This window comes from Halichoeres trimaculatus, unplaced genomic scaffold, assembly GCF_033239565.1.
Source record: "Halichoeres trimaculatus isolate MK-OKI-2021-1 unplaced genomic scaffold, fHalTri1.1 fHalTri1_scaffold_16, whole genome shotgun sequence".
NCBI classification, from domain to species: Eukaryota; Metazoa; Chordata; class Actinopteri; order Labriformes; family Labridae; genus Halichoeres; species Halichoeres trimaculatus.
In genome coordinates, this window is record NW_027437194.1 from 7,029,319 (window position 1) to 7,048,080 (window position 18,762).

Below are 18,762 nucleotides of genomic sequence, written 5' to 3' on the forward strand. Positions count from 1 at the left end.
ATAGAAGATATGTTATTTATTTACTGCAGGATGATAGAGGATTTACTCACCAAGTCATGAGGATCTGAAGGGAGAAAGAGGAAAGTGTCAGATGAGTCACTACAGAAACTGATTCAATCTGAGCTGAACTGCTTAGCAATTGTCATAAAAGGCAACCTTTCGTTTCTGTTTGAGTGTGTTTCGTCTCATCTCTTTCATAAAGCGCATGATAAAGCACTCAAGCTGAAGAAGCCAGGCCTTGTATCTATCTCCTTTGTGCCATGACCACTTAATTCTTCACATTCTCGACATTGTTATTCGTTCTATTAAGTCCAGGGTCATTTTATTCACTGTGAGTGACTGTGCTCAATGGTTGTAGTTTCATGTAGGCAGCATTGAGAGTTCAGTCTTTTTAGCATGTAAAGGAAAGTACTGATCGTGCTGAGCTGAAAGAAATTTGAGAGCTTTGAGAAGTACAGTGAGCCTAATTTTTATGTTTATCAAATTAAAAGATGTGAAAATGTCAAGGAAAAGAAGATATAAAATACTTTTTTTTTTTTACATAAAGTCATTGTAATGAGTCACCAAAAGATGAAACAAGCTGGTTAATTATTGAAGAAGATCTCTGCCGGAAAAATGTATATGCCATCTCTCTAGACTTGAAGTTTTCTCCACTTGAACAAAATCAAGTGAACTGAATCATTTTTAGGTCCCGCTGCACCACAGGAACCTTACATAACCCGTTTCCCCTATTCCCATCCCTTCAGCAGTATTAATATCTCATGGACAGAAAGGAATTGTACAGATTATTACATCAGTAAATTAAAAGCATAAAAACATCACCACAAACAATGTCGCGCACACAACCTGGCTTTACAGACTACCTCAAACATTGCATCTTTATATCCACCCTCTAAAAGCTAGACCTGAAACAGAGCTTCTCCATCAGAGGAAACACCTACTGATTTTACAGATGGTGATGACTTCCAGACACTCTTTGTGAGCTCCTGTTCCGCAGCGAGAGCAGTAGTAGCCCTGGTAGAAGATACCCCTGGAGGAAACACACACACACACACACACACACACACAGACATCAGTAATGCAGACAGGAAGTGTCCCAGACATGATTCCACTTAATTATAAGAGCAACACACATAGGGGAGCTGCTTCCTGTTGGATTGGATCTAAGTTTAAATATGTAAAGAAAAAGAAAATAATCATACATTTTAGTTTGCTTACATATCTGAAAAACAGTGAGTATGGTTACCCAAGATTCATCATTTCCTTTTTTTTTTTTTTTTCACAAAATCAACCCAAGCCGCTAAAGGCTGTGCACTCCAGAACTGTATCTGCAACACATACAGTTACACTGCATGCATCAGGCACTGCCATGTTGGATAGTGTGTGCCATAAATCACGACAGGATCTGCTGGGGCTGCAGCAGTAATTAGCATCTAGTGTAGAGTGCAAACGCTGGTCCCTGCTTCCAGTGGCTCTGTGAATTTAGGTCAGCCAAGCCATGAAATTTGTGGGTCAATACACAGAGTGGAGTTTAGCCGGCTGACTGTAATAGAGGTGAAAGTGGTGGTTCAGTGACACGGGTTGTCCCTGCTGCAGTGGAGCAGCGCTCTAACAGAGGAGGAGGAGGAAGAGCACTCAGGGACAGAGTTGATGGAGTGTGAGTGTTTAAAAATATCATCAGACAGCCTCAGTCACACTCAGAGGGAAGTTTTCCAAAGGTTGTTTTAACGCTAATGAGGGGCTGTGTTAGCCAAAAAAAAGGGTTCCTTCTGAGGTCTGACTCTGTTTGTTGTCTGTTGCTCCAGCTGTGGCTGTATTTGTAGTTGGTTTAACTTTTGATTTTCTGTTACTGTGGTATCAAATATAACATTTACTGACAATCTAAAGTGCTGCGGCAATGAGGAAGAAACACAGCACCCTTACTCATTGTCTAATATTTAGGTTCAGATTATAATCTGTCATTATTATTTTAAGATGCACCACATTTTACATAGAAATATTGTAAATTGTATTGCATTGAAGATTTGCTCTTAATAATACTACCCAGTAACATTTAAACTTAGTCAAGCTGTCATACAGAATGTTAATTATCAAACTCAGTCAAATCCAACTTTATTTGTAAAGCACTTTAATACAAACCCTGTTGAAGTTCTATACAGAAAAATAAATAAATGAAAAAAATAACAGTGCTTGATTAAATGTTAAATGTTTGCATACTATTTGTGAGAACACGTGTAAATCTCAGATACTTATTTATACCAAGATTTTATTTATTTATTATTTATTTATTCATGTATCTGTGTTTTTTGCCTCTTCTACTTGGTTTATTTATTTATTTATTTAAGGAGCTAGGTGCCCTTATCTGTTGATACTTCTGCTCCATGTATACTGCCATCTAGGGTGGATGGGACTGGGTGGTGATTGAGGGGTTAACGGTTGGGATGTATTACCATTTATGTTGGGTTTATAAAGCCAAAGCTGTTGGAAAATTAACCAGCTGATCACAACAACAAAAAAAAAGAAAAAAAAATTGAAGAAAAAAGAAAAAAATACAGAGCAGATAACACGAGATAAAATAACACTACATGTAAAATACAGAAACAGTTTAAAATCATAAAGCATGAGTGAAAATAGATCATATATAAAGCATTAAGTGGTCCAAAAATGATTATGATTTTTATTTTGTTTTACCATTATAATAACTGTTAATCAATAAACTCTGACAGTTGTTATGGCTTGAATGCAGCTAAAGGATCAATGGGAAGTAGTCAAACTTCAATGATACAATTCTGTAAATAATTTGTACCCACAGGGGGCAGTATTAGGAAACAAAAATGGAGTTTGGCTCAGTCGTATTAAAAACAAGATTAAAAGTGTCACCACTGCTTTACTGATATGAACTGCACAGCTTTTTTGTTGTTTTATAAATGCAGACGGATTATAGTGTAATTATTGTTCATTAAAGGACTAGTGCAGTATAAAATACTGTCTTCCTGCAGAGATGCTGGTCAGTCAGCTGAACTTGCTGCCTTGAAGAAACTTTAAGATGTAAATGTTTTTGAAACTGCATGTTCCCTAGAAAGTCATGGGGTGCATGTATTATTCATCATAGAACATGAATGTGCTGTGATGTAGCAGTGAGTTTTCCAGGTTGTTACCTTAGCAGCATCTTGCAGGCCCGACAGTTGGTGTTCTTGTCAAATGTATGCATTTGGAAGTTGTGCTGATTGGCTGTGGCTCTCTCTGGCTTGATATTGGACCTGGTAGTGTAAACAACAAAAAGGAAAACAGGAAGTGATTTGAAAAGACAGTTTGCATAGTGATAACAGTGATGTATTTTCTGAAGGGTGTTGGAATCCTACGTGACATGTATTATTTAAGCATGTGGCTAGTCCTATTGTGCAGCTATACTCACATGGCCATGTCAAACTGCTCCATCCACTTCCTCTTTGTCTCCTCTGTTTTACAAAAGAACTGGAATCCCTGCTTCCCTTGCAGGTGGATCAGGTAGAAACCGTATGACCACTGAAAGCAAAACGTGAGTGAGGAACAGATGGCAGAGATATATGCGGATGGCAATGACAGAGACAGACACAGCAGCTTGTGATACCTGAATAAATATTAACAAAAACATACGGCAGTAATGATCACATTTAATTAGAACTAAAAGATGCCCCACATGCTTTAGCGATGCATGTGGCTAAAAGCTGGAGGGCAGCTCACAGAGCCGGTTGGTGCCAAGCAATCACACCCAACAACACCACTGCCACCATGAGAAGATGAGCTAAATTAAAAAGGGTCAGTTGAGCTTACCATTTTTCCACTTGACTGGTAAGCATGCAAAAAGAAAGACACCAGAGAAAGACCCAGTTACACATGCAAACATGGAAAGACACATGCAGATTCAAACAAAATAAAAAGCCATGTTAGACTGCGGGCGCAATGCTCTGCAGGAACATTTCATGAATCCTAAATGACCTTCATTGCATTTACATGATCTCTTCAAGCACGGACGAGCACAATGCAGATCTGACACTTCAATGCATTACTCACAAGTTCCATATCTGAAATTACCATCAACACAGTCCTTCAGCTCAAGGGTAACATTTATAATGGTTACACAAAGGGTTTCCTCACCTGCACTAGCAAGGCTGTCTCACTGTATTGAAGTGTTACTGTGTAAAAACTGATCCCTGTCTGAGTCCTTTCACAATCCAACCACGTCTTACCTTTTTCATGTCCCTGTTGTTCATGGGATCATCTGACATTTTATATGACTGTAGTTCAATAATCTCTTTGAGCTCGTAGCTATAGCCTTTCCTCTTGCAGACTATGACCACTTTATCGAACAGGAAGATATACCTGTGGACAAACACAATTAAAAATAAAAATATTATTGCTACTAGATTATTTCCTCTCTGGGATAATGAGACATTTTTCTGTTGGGTATGGACTCACCGGTCCTGTTTTGTTCGGTTGACGATGGAGGACACTTTGAGTTCCCCATCAATCTTTGGTCTCCCATACTCCTCCAGTTTCACCTGCTGCTTAGGTCACAAGGACACACAGAAAGTCAACTCACTGCCAAGTACATTTAATGAGAAGCCATGCATAAAAATGAGCCACCATTAAATTTTAAAAACTAATATCTTACCAAGTGTTTTTGTCTTATTTTCAGTAGAAAAACGTCTTTTCGGACCTAATATGAGCCATATTCACCTGACTAGTCCAGAAAAATGTCTTGTTTCAAGTTATTTAAAGACAAAAATGAGGTCTGCTTTGCTTATGTTGAGTAAAAACATCTGCCGATGGAACAACAGAAAAGTTACTTGTGTTAAGACATTATTTTACTCTAAGGCAAATTTTCTATCACTTTTTTCTTGAAACATTGGCGGATTTTTGTTTTTATTTATTATCATTTTTTTTTTTTTTTTTACATATTACAAGCAACTCAGACCTTAATTTTATCTTTAAGCAACTTGAAACAAAACATTTTTCTGGACTGATAGGTTAAATGTGGCTCATTTTGAGTATAACAAGACAATTTTTACTTAAAATAAGACAAAAATACTTGATATGATTTCAGTTTTGCCCTCATGAAGCAGATGAGTAAAACCAAAATGAATTGTATGGCACCTAAGGTAACACAGAACAGGCAAGATGTTAAACATGAACACTGACTTGGGGGGCTGCCAAATTTAAACGCCATTGTTAAACTGACTGACATAAAGTTTCCTCAACACATTTTAGATTTTGAAGGCTGATTCAAGCTCAAATTAAAAACTTTTTTTTTCAAAGTAAACTTTCAGAAACTGTTAAAACATCTTTTATGCAAAATGTGTTTCCAGTGAGATTTACTTTTCAGACCAAGAAAAAAAAAAGTAGTGTGAATCACGTGTTTTTATAATGTTCCAGAAAAGTTCAAAGTAGCCAGTGTTAGACATCCACAACCTCAAAATCAGTGTTGGTAAAAAACATGTCAGTGAAATAAATGTTTGATCATTCTGCACAAGTTGCAAAGTTGCAAAAGGAAAATAAAAACAAAACAAAGTATTTTGAAACAGAAGCCATTCAGATTTTGTCAATAAAAAAATGCTCAGTGGACAGTCCTTGTGTCTACGAGCTGATTACCCAGTAGTTTTACGTTTGGAAAGTACATGAAATATTTGTCAAAAACATATATAAACCCTGATCTTTTTGAAAAAATGGCCATGAGAGTGAGTGAGTTAAGGACACAGAAGCACAGTAGCTACAGTTAAAAAAAATAATGATAACAAAGAAAATGTTTTGCAGGTTGAAGTGTGCTTAAGTACAATTCTCCATCATTGATAAGAAGCCAATAAAAAACCTTCCCAAGGCCTTTACTTCAAGTCAAACAATGTTTAGCAAATTGCCCTACTTCCCATGAAAAGAAAATGACAGGGCTTTAAAATACTTACAAGATTTTCTATTGAACTTTGGAATTCGCTGATTTTCTTCAGTGTCTCATTGTCCCTCTTGACTTCGTTGATGTACATTGCCAGGTCCTGAGAGAGAAACACATACGTCATCTCAGCCTTCAGCTGAAAATCTTTCTGACATCTGTCATATCATGCTAGATTTAAAGAGGTTTGAGTAGCTGTATGAAAGAATTTATATAGTCATTGATTCGAGGACTGTTGAGCAGTTATGCAGTATTCTTTATGACATTCTCCTGCAAGCAGACAGACCTGCATGGCCTCCAGAGCCTCCTTTAGTTGCTGTCTTTCTGGTCGGTCGGTTGAGTGGCTCAAAAGTTCCTGTAAAAGAAAATGATTCTTGTTATAATCACGCAAAAAATAGTATGAAAAATCCGCCTTGGACACATTTAACTTACTTTAAGTAAAACAAATTGTGTCTTGTTTTAAAGAAAGCAGCAGCTGTGGGAGATGTAACATCTTATTTTTACTGTGATCAAAGATGTGACACTGATATGTCAGAGGTTTCAGCAGAGCACTATCAACAGCATAACATAACATAAAATAAAACACAACACAACATAACAAAACATATCACAGCTATTGCTGTCAGGCGATTAAAAGAATTAATCTAATTGATTACAGGATTTGTAATTAATCAATCACATTTTAATCTCATATCTGCTTAAGGTCCCCAAATAAAGAATCTGAATTATAGGACATTACAAAATTGTAGTGCATGACTAATCAAATGAATACACGAAGAAGTGAACATTCGTAAATTCACATTTTCTTAACTGGCCAATAATAAAATATCCATGTTCGCTGCCATTGACATCTATAGACGTCAATTCGGCTACAACCGTTAACTGCGCCTACAAAAGTAAATTATATGTTTCAGCAGTGGGAGGCAGAGTCTGGTGTAACTTGTCAATCAAAATAATGCTTGTAAAACAATGTGGGTGAGAGTAGTGCTCTCTTTGGATGAGAGCTCAGCATGGATATGAGGAGCAGATGTGAGATGACAGAGACATAGCAAGATGCTGCAAGTCAGAAAATGATTGTAAAGCACAGAACTATGATGTGAGCACAAAATGTGCTCAAATTTTGGATACATGTGAATTTCTGATTGTTTCACATCAACCAAAAGGAAGCTGAGTAAATTATGAATTTGAAAAGGGTAGGCAAAATAAGCAAAGGCTTCAGCCTACACCTTTTTCGGTCTTGTTTTGTTAGTTTGCTTTATTTTGTTGATTGTATGGGGTTAATGCGGGTAAGCACAAACGTAACACTTGTTTGCTGTGTCACTTCTCACTTTGGTGTTTGTGGCAAAGCAGCACGATCAAGAGAAAGAGGTTCAAAGGATGGAGCGCCCAAGATGAATCTGATCAAAAAAATATGTTTTGTACGTTTTTTGGATCAAACACAGAGACACAGAGGCATAAAAGGAGAGAGCAGTCTTCTTAGTAGTGCTGCACGATTTGGGGAAAAGGTGCGATTTGCGATTAGGTGGACAATATTGCGATTGTGCTTGCGATTAAAAAAAAAGTTGTGTCATGATGAGTCTACAGACTTGCTTGGTTATCATGGAGAAAAATCTGAATTGCATGTGCTGACATTGCCATTGCAATTGCGATTGCAGCCCTACTTCTTAGGTAGTTTTATTGTTCACATAGTCATAGAAAATATTACTTGGGTCTTGAGTTCTAACAAGCCACCAGACCCAAATCTTCTTTATGTTAACAGATGGTAGAAGTTTTTGCCTCCTTCACATGTGAATAATAGTAAATATGTAATATTGTTACAATATGTGATTTCTGTTAATGTATCCTAACATACCCCATCAGGATGATTCATAAAGTGGATGTAGCGCAGTGAAGAAACTTTGTTTGATTTGCATATTTAAACAAAAAACGGTGTCATCATGCATCTGAAATATGTCTTTTTATATATGTTCTGCAATCTGTAGTGTCTTTGAAAACTTTGGAAAGCACTATATTGTAATGAATGTTTTTTTTTATAACTTATTATCATTTTATGTACTTTTTTAGATATAAACAAAGTGAAGCCAGATGTCCTGGAACTAAAGTTGCTCATTCAAAATATTACACGACACACAATCCAATATTTGTCCTTTAAAAAAAACAGTTATAAGAGAAACTCAAATGATTTAGTATCAACAAATAAAAAAACATTCAAACAGAAGAAACCAAGTGTCATCAAGACACATAATCAAGAATGTTTTATTGTCACCACAGAGTAAGTAGAGGAAACATTTGCCTGTGCAGGAGTTCTTTGCAAAGCTGTGCATAAATGCTGCATAATGTGTTTCTCAAATTCGCATTAGAGGCTAAAAATGTTATTCCTCAGGTCAGACATGCTAATGCAGGAAACTCATTGTTCGGCGATGACTCATCTCCAGAGAGACATCCAAAACGCAACTCAAATGCAAACACGCTTTTCGAGCAAAGAAATCTCTGAGTTCTAACCAAATTTTGACAAATAATAGATCTGTTTATGTCGGAAAAACCTTTTATATATGAGAGTAAATAGATTTACAAGAAAGCATGACACAGCAGAAACAACACCCACCCTCCTACAGAAGCAGCCTTCAGTTCAAAATCAAGCGCATTTTTCCCCTCACTAGTTTTCCATTTGAAGAAGTATGAGCACCACCAAGTTTAGATTGCTAGAAGTTAGAAGTTTGCTAGATTGCTGCATAAATTTTCTGCAAATGCAGTGTCTTTATTCAAGTGATCAGCTGACTCTGCAGAATTTCTTTCGGCACTGTTGTCTCTAGCTGTACTCTCTGCACAGCCAAGTGCACCCACTAATACAACCAGCAGTCCACAGGCCCTTTAAAAACACTGGAAAGTCATCAAAAATTCAGAGACTGCTTGAGGAGAATTACTTATGACTGTGCTGAATAGATTTTATTCAGAGTGTAGCTCTGGTACATAAAAGATGAAGAGAGACGAGTAGTCAAACCATGACCAAACTGCTGGATTCTACTTTGATGAAATCTATACAAAATAAGCTGAAGACGTACCCTTAGGCATGACTGGACAAACGCATACACTCACAAACAGGACTTGTCAGTCTGACATGCCCTGAAGCCACAGCACACAGCAGTGTTTGGCTGCAGAGCTGTGGGAAGTCGTGAAATGGGGTGCATTTAATCTGATTAGAGCACGGCTGATTTGACCTCACTGAGACTCCTGTGGGGGTTCCATACAAACTAATACACAAGTCGAAGCACTTTCTGAGTAGCCTTACAACCACCTGACGTCAACACCCGCCTCCCACCTCCATTACTCACCACATCACAAACTCATATACACAGTCAGGCATAATTGAGATGCAAAATTAATCATGGGGAATATTAAAGTGGTAGAATTGTTTTATACATGAACACCAGGAACGGAGCACGGAGCTGGAGGGAAAATGTGAGCTGCCACAGAAGGGTCAGATATTCAACTTTAATATATTTGCATATTAGGACAAGCAGAATCAGTACAAGTCCACAGTTTCCAATTATAGTTGGCTGGAGCTTATTTTCCTCTCTAATAATTATGAAGCCAAAAGAAAACAAGCTACAAAACATACAGCAGGTGAATACACAATGCAGTGGGGGAACTGGCACTTTTGTTGATGAATCGATGAATCCTGTTGCAGAGATAGAGGACTTGAGAGCAGTGAATTTATACGAAAGAGCTGGCCGCACCAAATACAAAACACTAAAAGGAATGGCTCCTGCCTACCTGGGGCCCCTCATCCAGGTCTATACCCCTTCTCTCCCACTATGCTCTGCTTGTGAAAGACACCTGGTGCTCCCAGCCCAGCGAGGCTCCAAATCTCTAGCCAGACTCTTCTCCTCTGTTGTGCCCAAATGGTGGAATGAATTGCCTAACTCTATACGATCTGCAGAGTCTCTTTCTACGTTATGAGATGTCCGAAGACTCTTTCAGGGAACACTTAGGCACTGAATCTGACCCTTCTCCTCTTCCTCAGGGGTAGAAAGAGTCAGAATGTCTCAGAACCAGTTCCTGGTGAATATTCTGCACTGATTATTGAATACTGTTGATGGTGGAATGTTATTGTTGCGGTTATCAATGAGGTTAGCTATGGCTACATCATTCATAATGAAAAAAACAGTTTTTGCACTTGATGGCGGCACCCAAATAAGCAGCCAAATAACTTGAAGCACTTTGACACACTAACTAGGTTTTTCCCTTCAGTCAAAATTTTTGCATTGTACGTTGCTTTGGACAAAAGTGTCTTGTTGATGTGTAGAATAAAATTATGAAATAAGCTGTCACTGGACGATGAGACCCTCTGGACAAGTCACTTGCTGACAACAGGGCTGACATACAGAGATGAAAAACCCTTTCGCTACACTTTCTCAATAATGGGTGACCGATTAACCTAACCAGCATGTTTTTGGACTGTGGGATGAAGCTGAAGAGCCTAAAGAGAACCCCTATATACACTTGAAAACATGCAAACTCAGCTGTGGGTACAAGTCAGGAACATCAGAATGAGGCAACTAGGGGTAAATGGTAGGGCTGGGACGATATGCTATTCTCGCTGTTGCATTCTATTACGATTTTTGGGTGCAGATTCACTTTAAATTGCAAATCTTCGATATTTACAAATTTTGCCATATTTAGTTTTTTGTTTTTTTTTTTTAAACCAGACCATGTGAAAAAGTTAAATGATGGCGATAATGTCTACAGACTATATCAGGAGCCATATTTTCCCATTAAATGCTCATCACATGAGTCGGAGAGAAACATTTTGCCCTCTGCTGGAGAGGAGTGGTAACTTTTTTTCCAATCCAGTTTATAAACAAAGACTGCAATGAAGAATATGAATTTGAAAAAAAGAAGTGATTTTTTGACTCCCAATTTTCATATTGCCAAACAAAAAATTCCAATATATTGATATTCGATTTTTTTCTCCAACCTGTATTAAATAGTGAATGGACCAAATGGTAAATGGACCAGTACTTATATAGTGCTTTTCTGGTCTCACAGACCACTTTAATCGCTTTAGTTTCAGTGTCATTTCACCCATCCACACCACATTTACACACTAATGGCACACTGATGGCACACATGATTGACCAACAGTGGGAGGAATTTCGGGGTTCAACCTTCTGATTGAGGGGGGACAACTCTACCACTGAGTCTCACCCATTGGTTTCCCAAATCCATATTGATATCTGACATTGGTCTGATATCAGCTAAATGTGAGTACTGAATTATAACAGCCTGCATCTAAAATCTCTTATATATACAGTCCGTTTCAGACTCCCCTCTGGCACTTCTATCCAGCAGTGGCCAGATCCAGCATGCAGAGGCCATGTGATCACAACAACAGCATGTGCTAAAGTGCTAACAGAAGTAGCAAGTAGTAGGGGTGATGTCTGCTGTGTGGCAGTATTTTTTGCCAAAGTCTGCAAAAGATGTTGCAGCTGAATGCAAAACTTGTCATGCACAAGTTTCCTGGGGTGGCAAAATGGGGAAACTTACTACGACCAACTTCATCCATGAGTTTGAGTAATAACACTTGATTAAGCCTTTTATAACATTGTGTACTACAAAAAAGGTTGCAATATCACTGTTGTTTTGGAAGGGTTAAGGTTGTATAGAGACACCCCTAGAGGCAACAGCGCCAACGCTGATCTTTGCACACTGACATTTTGATTCATTGGGGTACTGACACTGGCAGATGTCCTACCTTTCATCAAGTTATCTACAGTGGGTATTTCTGACACATTTTTAATCATGCACATTTGTATCATAAAATAAAAAAAAATCCCCAAAAAACAATCCAGAACCAAAGTTAAAGAACAAAGATAGACACACAAGCTCTATGACATTAAATGCCACACAGAAGTGTGTGCTGCAGCAGTGACTTTTTAAAGCTACAAAGTGTATTTGACAGTTACCAAAAGGGCAAATAGTTGCCACTCAAATTGCAGATGGACTGTTCACAAAAACAACAAACACATTTTTAGCCTTGGGCAAGAGGATTATTCAAGAAAAGGAAAGGGCAAAACCAGAGGAACGCTGTCACCAGTCAAAGCTCAGTGACAGGAATAGACAGACTCAATGCAGGATGGTTGTTAAGGATCAGACAGAAGTACCACAGATATGAATCATCACCCATCGGACAAAAACTCCTGTTATTAAAGGAGTGTTTATGAATCAATGTGTGAGCTTTGTAGAAAATCAGATTTTAGTTAAATAAAGATTTTAATTTCTTAAACTTTGAAAATAACTTTTTGGAAAGTTGCCTCTTCCTTTAACCAACACTGTCTGCTGACAAAGAAGGCTTTTGAAGGCTAGTGCATCCTAATAGCTTGAAATGATTTTATCATCAAACATGTCTTTTTTTTCTTACATTCAAACCTTAATTATTCATTACCATGCTGCTGTAAAAAGGTCACGGTTGGGATAACGCTACAGTAACTGTTTGACAAGTTTGCAACTTTTTGGTCAGCTTCTGCTCAGATGTAATTGTAGCTGCTGTGAATTCAAGCTGACTTCAGCTTCCTCTAAGAAAAGGCTGCTACACACTTTTCAAAGCCACCTTTGAAACCTTCATGGGGGGGAAGGGGTTGAGTGTAAGAATAATAAAAGATGAAGAGGAAAGTGTGAAAAGCAATTTTCATTCCATCTGCTTCAGTCATCACAGTGATAAAGACTTTCTTTCTTTCTTTCTTTCTTTGGGATGTGCTTGACAGGGATTCACAGAGCTGTGATGCACAGACGGTCAGAGTCTGTTTTGAAATCAAATAGAGGTCCACATTAGTTGCTCCACTTTGATGTTGTGGCAGTGTCATCTTCTTTGCCTTTAAGGTTTAAAACTGATTGCATTGTTAGTTTTTCAGCAGCGCACTACTTCTTACCTTCAGTAGTAGGTGATACTTCAGCACCCTCTGCATGGGGACCACCAGCAGATCCTGCAGCTTGAACTTCCCTTCCTGCACTTTCATCGTACATTCCTGTAGAACAATGACACACACAGCAGGGAAGTTATTACACATTGCATGATGCTGTGTTGCACATTTCCTGCTCACAAGCATTCATTCATTGTTTGGTTCGCTGTGTTTTGATGCAGTGCTGCGACCGCTTCCACACATTCATAGTGCATTCCATTACCAACAACAACAAGACCAGTTTTTCCTCTTTGGATCCAAAAGCCTTGGTAGCGCTACCATTTGTGACGCAGTTTCTGTGAGTGCTGACAGGGAAATTCCTCAGACTAATGAAAAGTCCTATAGACCCAGCACCAGCTCTATAAGAAACTGCCTTTTGTGGGACGCATGCTATAAGGGTCCTTTACATTGGTGTGTGTAAGGCTTTTCTCTATTCACTTTTCTATGAATGTGCAGTAACAGGAGCGGCTATCCCTCTTCTTATGCAGAGAAAGAATCTGTTTAACCCAGTTACAGAGCGTTTCTTTCTCTGGGCGAATATCTTGTTTTCAGCTACCCTGGCTGTAATCATTTCCTATTTCAGTCAACAACTCCAGAGCAGTTGCTGTTGTTATCCACATCAACACTGAATAAGTTAGTTATTCCTTTTTATTGTTAGTTAAGGATCTATCGTTTATCGTTCTATACTAAAAACTAATGTTGTCACCAACACTTTAGTCCTACTTTAATGTTATACTCCCTTTCAGCAGACTGTCTGCTACAATTTGGTGTTAGTTGCAGGTTTGTACGTAAATCTGTTTCCTGACAGTGTTGAAAATTATAATGAACAAGCACATATTTCATATCCCAGATCTTAGTATCCAGAATATTGCCAGGATCTGGACCGTACTGTATTGTTTTGCAAAGCAATCTTTTACCGTGGAGTTATATGCAGGTATGGTGAAAACGGCCCTATCTCACAATGACAAAGAATCCTTTAAAAAAGTCCTGGATCCAGACGGTAATTCGGATTACCACCAAAATTTATTCACTTTGTCCTTATCCTATTTTGAACATTTCTTGAAAATCTCATGAAGATCTGTTCATTATTTTTGAGTTATGTTGTCCACAGACAAACAAACAGACGGAGGTGATTAAGTCTTTTTCATAAACTTAGGAAAATCCACTAAGAAAAAAAAAAAAAAAACAGAAAAAAGAACCTCCAAACTTCACCTTCTGAAAATCGTATCCTGCAGTCAGAATTCTGGAAATAGGACAAATCCAATTCTTTGTTTTGACCAAAAATTTTGATTTTTCTTTTAGGTTTTAATGCCGCCTTTGGCACCTTCATAACATGATTTATAGCTTAAAACAGGCGTGTTTTGTCATACTGCTGTTGTAGAAAACCCTTATTTCAGCCTCTGTTTGAAACACTTTGTTTTGACCACTGTCTCTTTAAGGCTCCCCACTCCACAAACCCCCTTCCCTTTGATTGACCAGCCTTCTAGAAACCTGTCCAGGAAAGAGTCCCCCCCCAAGTGTTAATTACTGATAATTTTGCTGACTTATGCCTTTCCACTGACTTTAAATATAGTATATAGTATATTTTATTGATCCTGGATGTAGTCCTGCCTCCCTGGCTGACTTTAATGTGTTTAATGTGCAAAACAGTCATCACTTGGTTTATGTGTTTGGGGTAAGTGTGGCAGGACATTACCTCTACTTTAATTTTGATGTCCTCTCGTGTTGCTATTAGCTCATCCAGTGTCTTCTGGGCGTTCTCCATGAGGCTGCAGTACTGGCCGTAGATCAACAACCTGAAAAAGGACACAATACAACAAAGTGTTAATCTGTAATAATCCCCTTTCTTGTATCACCTTTTGAAGGCTCTTTGAAACAAACCACATTTCCTTCTAGAAATGAAAAAAAGTAAAAACTATCTCCATAGAGAGGCGGTGAAGTGTGTAAATCAAAAGTTCAATAAAGACAGGAATCTTCGAGTGCTCTGCCTTGCTGATCACATTCAATTTTAAAACTGCTAACTGCATTGAATCCAGCCAGGCGCTCTGCTGTTGAACACATCTTACAAATGTTCCAGCTCATAACTATAAAATATTAATGTCATTTAAAAGAAATCTACAGCTGAGATTTTTGACTCCTGCTCCCTCTGTGAGAACATCCAAAGACATGTGGGCTCATAAAACCTGTTCAAAACCCAAGGTATGGTTAGAAATCTGGGGATGAGGTTCAAAAAGGATTAATGAGGCTATTCCTCATAATCTAAGTGTTGGAATTATATTATATCTTTGAAAACAGAGGGACGAGGAAAATTGCTGTTTGAGCCCACAATTAGCTTTCAACTAGTTTGCCTCTTGGAGCCTGTAGGGGACGTACAGCACATTAATTATAAGATTAATAACACAATTTGAGAGGTCAGCTAGAGAGTCATTAGGCACTATATGGGCCAGATAAATGAATAAATGAATTATGATTATAACTCTACGTGACTGCTATGAATAAGAGATGACTGTATTCTGATCCCAAGGCAGTAATTGAGGAGTCTGCATCCTCTTGCCAACTCACCATATTCACAGAGATCTAATGAAAGACGCTGCTTCATATCAGCAGCTCCGCAGAGTTCCTCTTATCAGCATGTGAGTCTAAAAATCTCTTCATTTTGAGCGGTGAGACTGTGAGCGTTGCGTTCATTAGATATTACAATGGGACCCTGACATAGATCTGTAGGCTCAGCTGGGAGGAAGTTCAAAGTCATCTTGCCTGGAGGATGCCGCTGCACGTGGCACACATTTCTCCCGCTCACTCACTGCGCCAAAGTAGGGCATTGGCAAGACAAGTGTGGTGCTAAACCCCCTCCACCCTGTAGTGTTGGCAAGGCAGCGCAGAGAGCTGGCACCCTGAAGTCTAATCAAGCCTCTTATAGATTTGTGACAGCGAGCAGCAATGCAAAACAGTGAGGAGGGGAAGCTGGTGTCAAGGAGTAAGGTCGCGAGTATAGAAAATAAACCATGTGACGTGATCCCTGCGTCTCTGAAACTGAGAACATGAGACAGACGTGGGCAATTGATCCATTATCATGAAAGATTATTCTAAGTAAAGCACTTAAGACTGATTTGATTTGACCAGTGACTTCACACACATATTAGCGTATCATGCTACTGATTCAGCAATAAATGTTGCTTTTGTTCATTTTTGTCAATTGTGTGTTGTTGTTGTTTTTGTGTGTGTGTGGAAAACATAGTCTCATTTGACGTGTTTCAATCGGAAAAAAAAAAAATCATTATTTTAAAGTTGTATATGTGTATATGCATGTCCAAAGTCAGGCCCAGGGATTATTTGTTGCCTAAGGTCAATCTTCAAATGGCCCCTAGCTTTAATCTCAAAATGTATAAATTAGTGAAATAATTATAACTGAAGTAAATTATGTTCTTAGTTATAAGAATACTTATATCTTCTTTGAATTGCCCAAACAATGCCATGTTATATCTAGTAATGTCTCACATTTAGAGTGTGCATAGGCCACTTGTATACAGCTAAAGCTTTGTACATCCTGCATACATGGAAATCAAAAATAATAAAATAAGACTAAAAATAAACAAATAAAAAAACATAAATAAATAAATAAAAAACATAAATAAATAAATAAACGAACCAATAAATAAATAAATAAATAAATAAATAATAATAATAATATTAATAATAATAATAATAATAATAATAATAATAATAATAATAATGATGATGATGATGATGATGATGATAATAATAATAATAATAACAACAATAATAATAATAATAATAATAATAATAATGATAATAATAATAATAATAATAATAATAAAAATAATAATAATAATAATAATAATAATAATAATAATAATAATAATAATAATAATAATAATAATAATAATAATAAAATAACAAACAAATAAATAAATAGATAAATAAATAAATAAACACACTTTTGGGAATGGATAGAACAATGACTACAGCTCGAGTGCCTTAACTCATTCTTACAAGATCTCTGGAATGAAGAACTGCTTTGGAAATGTTGAGTAAAACAGTTTAGTGTCAGGTTTTGCCAGAGGTGGAAATCTGACAACCTTTCAAATTCTTCCCTTTGAAAGTACCATTTCTGTCAAGTCCATTAATCATTAGATCACTGTCTTTTCCTCAGAGCCTCCAGATGACGATTAGAACGGCATCCTAGCAGTGGATTTGACTGCAGCTTCCCTAAAGTAAAGCCCCATCTCTGGTTAAAACGGCCCTGGGCTAACAAGTTTCTGATTAAGACTTGATCCACATTTGAGGAGACAGTTCCCCTCGGCTCTCACCCTTCCAGGACAACGCAGTGATGGAGATAAATGGATTTTTGATCACTTAAAAGGCAGCAGGTAGCCTGTGTAAAGTGACATGAACTGTGGCACCCAGCATGTTGCTATCAAGACACAAAGTGACATGAAGATCTGCTTTGAAGAAGCTCCTCTATTACTCTATTTTGAACCTGGGAAACATGGCCGTAGAAGACATAGAAAAAGAAAAGGGCACCAACATAAAAAAGACTTGCAAAGACTCACAAAGCAAAAGTGAAGCAGCCACTCCTGAGGTATGAAATGCTCAGTGTTCCAGGAACTCCTTGTACTGTCTCAAAGAGCTGGGTGTTATGAAGTTTGCCTCTGTATATCTGAGGATTTGTGTCCTTACTCAGAAAGTGTACTCAAAGGGAATGTGAAAGTAGTAGTGGAAATGAATACAAATTATCGAAAATTGAAAGAAAGCTATTCTTTATGTTGCATGAATGTTTTGGGTGAGTGGATGATTGCATATTTATGTTTCTGTGTTGTTCATTGGCACTGTGATTTTTAAGTTTATGTTTTATTTGCTATGGCAAATAAAGTAATAAAATCCCTCTCTTCTAAAAATGCATTTTCAATTAATTTGACTCTGATCAGCCAGATAACAATGAGCTATTTTCAGTTTATGCTAATTCATAGCAAATGATCACTTTGAGACACTTGGCAACGTTTCCCTGCTTCTCCAATATCTTTGTTTTGTTGCATACAATAAACCATTAACAAAAGTAAAATAAGACAACAATGCTGTGGTACCGTACTTCAAACTATTGACAAATCCACATGTGGCAGAATTTATACCTTGGTATGCTATTTTCCAGTCATTGCATTGTTAGACTGTTAAACATTGGTACAGATGTATAACAATTCCCTCAATAGGATGCCCTATTGAAACAGTACAGAGCTGTTTTTCCAAAACAAGAGCAAAAAAAACACGCAAACAAAAAGGGACAAAAAAACTAACAAAAAAAAAAAAACAATGCAAATCCCAAACTCGTAAAACCTGCAAACACACAAACCTGAGATTGTTTATTTAAAGTAATTCATTTTTTTGAATTTTCATTTAATGATTTTGATGTGAGATTTGTTCGAAAACAACTTTTGTTATATTTTTTTTTTTTTTTTTTTTTGCTATTAAAGATGAAACATGATTTCACTTTGAGAAAATGTCAAACTGTGTTTTGCAATTTACACTGTCTCAGAGAATTAAAACGGAATTCTCTTAAATTTGTTTAAAATATAAGAAAATATTTTTGAGGTATTTATAAATTTAACTATAAGTTTGTGCTTGTGAGTGTTTTAAATTTTGCATTCATTGCATGATTTTTTTTTTTTTTTCAGCAGAAATAATAATTAAAAAAATCAGTCATATTTTGTGTGCAAACTCATTCCATTAAAAAAATTATGAGAGAATCACATTGTGAACCCAGTATCGGAAAATGTGTGCGATTGTGAGTTGAGTGTCTCGTTTTATCCTTACTTACTGATTTTATAAGAATGTTAAGAAAAAAAATGAGCTCAGTTTTGTTCA

General features: G+C 37.2%; 1 protein-coding gene across 12 annotated transcripts in view; it reads right to left on the bottom strand.

Moving 5' to 3' along the window:
- Nucleotides 1-18,762, bottom strand: part of vav2 (vav 2 guanine nucleotide exchange factor) — a 291,784-nt gene that overhangs the window by 20,898 nt on the left and 252,124 nt on the right. For 4 of the 12 annotated variants that reach the window (XM_074690248.1, XM_074690253.1, XM_074690247.1 and 1 more), the window contains 11 exons: nucleotides 14,579-14,678; nucleotides 12,853-12,948; nucleotides 6,210-6,278; nucleotides 5,940-6,026; nucleotides 4,459-4,547; nucleotides 4,230-4,362; nucleotides 3,814-3,828; nucleotides 3,416-3,525; nucleotides 3,159-3,260; nucleotides 942-1,030; nucleotides 51-64 (listed from right to left, as the gene is read on the bottom strand). In XM_074690248.1, the coding sequence (XP_074546349.1) occupies nucleotides 51-64; nucleotides 942-1,030; nucleotides 3,159-3,260; nucleotides 3,416-3,525; nucleotides 3,814-3,828; nucleotides 4,230-4,362; nucleotides 4,459-4,547; nucleotides 5,940-6,026; nucleotides 6,210-6,278; nucleotides 12,853-12,948; nucleotides 14,579-14,678 (904 nt within the window). The remainder of the gene's footprint in view (nucleotides 1-50; nucleotides 65-941; nucleotides 1,031-3,158; nucleotides 3,261-3,415; nucleotides 3,526-3,813; nucleotides 3,829-4,229; nucleotides 4,363-4,458; nucleotides 4,548-5,939; nucleotides 6,027-6,209; nucleotides 6,279-12,852; nucleotides 12,949-14,578; nucleotides 14,679-18,762) is intronic. The other 8 variants (XM_074690256.1, XM_074690255.1, XM_074690252.1 and 5 more) reach the window with 3 other exon arrangements.